Source organism: Gymnoscopelus braueri, assembly GCF_963280865.1.
Source record: "Gymnoscopelus braueri genome assembly, chromosome: 13".
In the NCBI taxonomy this organism is placed as follows: Eukaryota; Metazoa; Chordata; class Actinopteri; order Myctophiformes; family Myctophidae; genus Gymnoscopelus; species Gymnoscopelus braueri.
The window spans coordinates 2,605,577-2,610,826 of record NC_137615.1 but is presented as its reverse complement, the minus strand read 5'-3'; the positions used below and the strand labels follow the sequence as shown (position 1 = coordinate 2,610,826).

The following is a 5,250-nucleotide window of genomic DNA, read 5'->3' as shown; positions in this document are numbered from 1 at the left end:
GAAAGTGACACGCCAAGAAAGCGAAAACGACAGTACGTATATCTCTAACAATATATTGAATTGGCTATTTAGTCCTCACTAATGCTCATGATATGGCACCATTTCTGTCTACACACTATGTCACTAGTAGACACAAATTGAACCATCTTATGAGTATTAGTAATTACAAGTTTGAAAATGGCTGATGTGCTCCCTTTTATGTTTCATGTGCTAAAATGTATGCTTTTATCTGAATAGGCCATCACAAAAAGTCGCGAATCAATCAAGTGAAGACGAATCTGACTCTTGTGGTGAGGATGACTTGCCACCAAACCCCCCCCATGGACTTACGCCTAGTGTCCACCAGAGAGCTGTCCCCTCAAGTGTATCCCAGAAAGACAGGCACCACCGTGGACTTCAGAGTCCAATCAGTGTGAGGGAGTCCCCGAGCTTGAGGCGCTCCAGTGAAAGCCAGAGTCCACGCAGTGCAAGTGAGTCCCGAGTGAGGCGCTCCAGTGGAAGCCAGAGTCCAAGCAGTGCAAGTGAGTCCCAAGTGAGGCGCTCCAGTGGAAGCCAGAGTCCAAGCAGTGCAAGTGAGTCCCGAGTGAGGCGCTCCAGTGGAAGCCAGGGTCCGACCTGTCCCAATTGCGTTGGACCAACAGTTTATCGAAACCTGATCGAGTTTATGGAGAAACAGGCCGAAGACATACGAGTGATGAAGTCGATGTTGAACCTGCTGCTGAAGCAACAGGCTCTGCCTCTGGCTGTGTCGTTGCTGGAACCACCCGCAGGAGCAGACTTCCCACTGAAAACGAATGAAGACGTCGATTCCATGAACGAGAAGCTTAGTGACCCTGCGTTCATGTCTGGAGTTGTAAGTTTGAATCTTTTATTCACTTGAAAATTTGCTTGTATTGTACATGTGAGTTGGGGGAAATATGTAAGTGTGTTTAAAGATAGAATGACTGCTTGGAATTTATATCTTGCTGTTCACTAACAGCTTTTCCTTCCTGTGATTTTTTTTTTCCTTCCCCCCCATTCACTCAGGTTGCCATGGTTGCCGATATCGGAGGTACTTCAATGGATGATGCTACCAGAAGAATGATGCAGTACCTCCTCTCGCATGATCTGGCAGTCCAGTTCAACCTTTGTGGACGTCACAACAAGAGGAAGTTCAGAGAAATGCGCCTTTATGATGTCATATATGGTAAGTTTGAGTATTGAATTGCTCAGTCTAACTTTAAATCTTTTAATTTGGCAACACATTTGATGTATACCAGTAGATGGTATGCCACAGCAATACCATAATACTATAATTTCTAACAGTTGGCCTCTTGTCATTTCTATTAGGGGGACTAAAGAAAAATGCCCTCACACAAGAAACCAACCACAAGGATGCAGAAAAGGCTCTCTCCAAGTGGTTCAGTGGAGCTCGCGATAGAGGTGGAAAAAGAGTTAGACCCCAGACACAGCTTCCACAACTGGATGATGCACCACCCCAGTAGGCAAAGTCTCTGTCTCTCTTTCTCTCCCCTCGGCAGCACAATGCTGCCCTGTGGTTGGTTCTGTCACTGGGGATTAAAACCGAAAGGCTCAAGAGACACCCACACGCACAGAGGGCCCAGATTCATCTGCAACATGAAACTGGATCTCAGAATCCCTCAGCCCTGTACATGGACAATGGAAGATTTTGATGCGCACTATTTTTTTATACAATCTTTATTGCACTGCTTGGACTCAGAATCCCTCAGCCCTGTTACATGGACAATGGAAGATTTTGATGCGCACAATTTTTTTTAATACCATTTTTATTGCACTGCTTGGACTCAGAATCCCTCTGCCCTGTTACATGGACAATGGAAGATTTTGATTGTTATTCTTATATTTTGTTCTGATATTAGTCTCTGTGGAGGATTGTGAGAATATTTTTTTGCATTTTAAGTGTACAATTTTTTATGTATATACTGTATGTACACCTGCACATTTGATGTGTGTGCCTTCTCTTCCTGCACATTTACACTGCTGCTTTTTTCCCCTTATTTTTCCCTAAATTAGAGCCAATTATTTTTTAACCCTTTTCTCCCCAATTTAGTTGTTATGCCAATTGATTCCTCCCCACACACATTTGTGTGTTGTCACTGCTGTTGTATCTTACTGACTCACCTGCCAGTGAGGAGCCCCCACCAGGAGGACTCAGAGCCTTCGTGGAGCATTGTGGGAATATTTTTTTTTGCATTTTAAGCGTACAATTTGTATGTATATACTGTATGTACACCTGCACATTTGATGTGTGCCTTCTTTTCCTGCACCTTTACACTGCTGCTATCTTTATTCCCATTTTCATTGTCATTGTATTTTCATTATCTTGAAATTTTGTTTTTAATAAATTTGTCAAAATATATGTTGTCTATTTTCATCCTGGTAAAACTGAAGACGTGTAAAATCTTATACCCAATTTTTACTTTAGGTGTGCTTACAATAATTAACACGGTTCATGTTTGCTGCTTAATCTATTTCATTTATATTTAAATCTTATTAGGACCCACGTTGGAAATCAAAGGAACCATTGTCCCATATAGACTTGCCTAGTTGTTGCCCACGTGGGGCCCAGGTAGAACCCACCTATAGCCCACATGGGGCCCATGTGGGGCCCAGGTAGAACCCACCTAAAGCCCACATGGGGCCCAGGTAATACCCACCTAAAGCCCACATGGGGCCCACGTGGGGCCCAGGTAGAACCCACCTAAAAGCCCACATGGGGCCCATGTGGGGCCCAGGTAGTACCCACGTAAGGCCCACATGGGCATCCCAGATGGGACCCAAGTGGATCCCGCTGACATGCCGACATGGGGCCCATATGGTTTAGCCCACCTTGAAACCATATGGGACCCACCTAGGGCCCAGGTAGAACCCACCTAAAGCCCACATGGGGCCCAGGTAGTACCCACCTAAAGCCCACATGGGGCCCATGTGGGGCCCAGGTAGAACCCACCTAAAGCCCACATGGGGCCCATGTGGGGCCCAGGTAGTACCCACCTAAAGCCCACATGGGGCCCATGTGGGGCCCAGGTAGAACCCACCTAAAGCCCACATGGGGCCCATGTGGGGCCCAGGTAGTACCCACCTAAAGCCCACATGGGGCCCATGTGGGGCCCAGGTAGAACCCACCTAAAAGCCCACATGGGGCCCATGTGGGGCCCAGGTAGTACCCACGTATGGCCCACATGGGCATCCCAGATGGGACCCCAGTGGATCCCGCTGACATGCCGACATGGGGCCCATGTGGTTTAGCCCACCTTGAACCCATATGGGACCCACGTGGGCGTGCTGGCTGGGAGAGCCCTCTATGTCTCGTCCGTCAGACTGCAGATGAACTCTTCAGATATCTTCCCAGATCTCGCGAGAGTGTGTTGCTGGGATAGAGAAAGGTGGATAACAAAGTAGATTTTCTCCTAATTTGTGTCACCAAAAAAAAGAGCAATTTTAGTATGAAAATCGTGCATATTTTTTGTCTTGTGACTGATCGGCTCCAATATTTAGTTCAGTAACCATGGAGCTAAAGAATGGTTCAGAAGCTGTGTTCACGTTCACTCTTCCATTGGAATCAATAGATTCCAACTTGCTTCCTGTCTCCTAAAAAGGTGTCCACCTACGTCACGCAGAAACAAGGAGAAACGGGAAGTAAACCGGAGAATGCGACTCTTGCTATTTTCCTCTTGGTTAACATTCAGTTAAGCCGCATGGCATGCTGGGAGGTGTAGTTTGTCATGGTTAACATTCAGTTCAGCCCGCATGGCATGCTGGGAGGTGTAGTTTGTTATGGTTAACATTCAGTTCAGCCGCATGGCATGCTGGGAGGTGTAGTTTGTTGTGGTCAGTAAGATGGTGGACATACAGCCTCCTCCTCTGAGGACCACAGAGGACTTCCTCCTGGGCTCGGCCCGCTTCGCCGCTCCGGACATCCGTGACGTCACCAGATGGAACAACAGGATCATCAATAACCTGCTTTATTACCAGAGTAATTACTTTATATCTGTGATGAGCTTCCTGCTGTGTGTGGGGTGAGTCTCATAGAGCTAACATTACTGCTTCTCTCTCTCTCTCTGTGTGTGTGTGTGTGTGTGTGTGTGTGTGTGTGTGTGTGCGTGCGCGCGCGCGTGTGCGTGTCTCTCTCTCTCTCTCTCTCTCTCTCTCTCTCTCTCTCTCTCTCTCTCTCTCTCTCTCTCTCTCTCTCTCCAGTTCAACATGTTTACATCCCCTCTCCCCCCCCTCTCTCTCTCTCTCTCATAACACAACACATTTTTTCTTCTAAGCCAACCATTTTGTATTCCCACCAACCAACAAGAGGATCTATTATTTGTTTTGTAATAATACAAATAAATAATGTCTAACCCTAAAACCCTGCTCCCTGTAGCAGTGAGGCATAGCCGAGGGCTGTCACATTTATTTCACTGCCAGACATATTTCAATCCCCTGATGGTTGCTAATCACGGAGGGTTTCTCTGTGCTTCTGCGAGAAAAACGTCATCGCGACCTCCAGTTCGCTTTTATACGCCTTTGAAAATAGCACGTCTCGGCCAAAAATACATAGTAAAAAAAGGAGCCGAGATACAGGATTTTTAAGTAATAAGTTAAACAGGGAGTGAATGGAGCAGTAAATCTTCGGATCACGTTATCTTGGATTTTTTAAAATGTTTTCAACATGGAAACGATGGGGTTTAGCACCCGTGGGCATGAGCATAAATCGGCGCCTATGCTCTCAACAGGTCAGCATAATAACAGCAGTACGGGTGGTATCAAGAAGACTCACTCCAAAACCAACTCACCCCATTGCTAGGAAAACTCACTCCGGAAAACTCACCCCACAGGGTAGGAAAACTCACCCCACAGGGTAGGAAAACTCACCCCCAAGATTTTCGGGGGTAGGAAAACTCACCCCAGGACCTGAGAAAACTCACTCCGGAAAACTCACCCCAATGGTTTTTAACTTTGTGAGCTTTCCATTTTCACAGAATGCTTGGGGTAAAACTTTTTCAGTCATCCGCGGACTTCTTTTTTTCGCCGATAAAGTATAGTTTTGGACCATGACGGAGGCGCGCCGACTCAGCAGACCTTGAGGCTGAGGAGTTGCCAAGCCCGAGCGCCTCCAGGCGCGAGTGCCCGCAACGACCAGCCGATGGTCTGCTAGTCGAATCAGCGCCGTCCGAGTTATGTACCGATAGGGACAGAATAGTAAATATTTTTGGTGGGGACTGCGTTTGCCCCACTGAC

At 46.9% G+C, this 5,250-nt stretch overlaps 2 protein-coding genes across 2 annotated transcripts in view; both read left to right on the top strand.

Annotated features, from left to right (window-relative positions):
* The first annotated feature begins 317 nt into the window (after positions 1-317).
* On the top strand, positions 318-1,606 carry LOC308098879 (uncharacterized protein). The gene is made up of 3 exons (XM_080447340.1): positions 318-853; positions 1,027-1,186; positions 1,330-1,606. Exons 1-3 carry the CDS (start codon positions 665-667, stop codon positions 1,482-1,484), a joined length of 504 nt encoding a protein of 167 aa, XP_080303466.1. The 5' UTR covers positions 318-664; the 3' UTR covers positions 1,485-1,606.
* A 2,255-nt stretch (positions 1,607-3,861) lies between these two features.
* praf2 (PRA1 domain family, member 2) overlaps positions 3,862-5,250 on the top strand; it is a gene marked incomplete at its 5' end in the record, with an annotated part of 3,402 nt that continues 2,013 nt past the window's right edge. The window contains one exon of the mRNA XM_080447339.1: positions 3,862-4,040. Within this exon, the coding sequence (XP_080303465.1) occupies positions 3,862-4,040 (179 nt within the window). The remainder of the gene's footprint in view (positions 4,041-5,250) is intronic.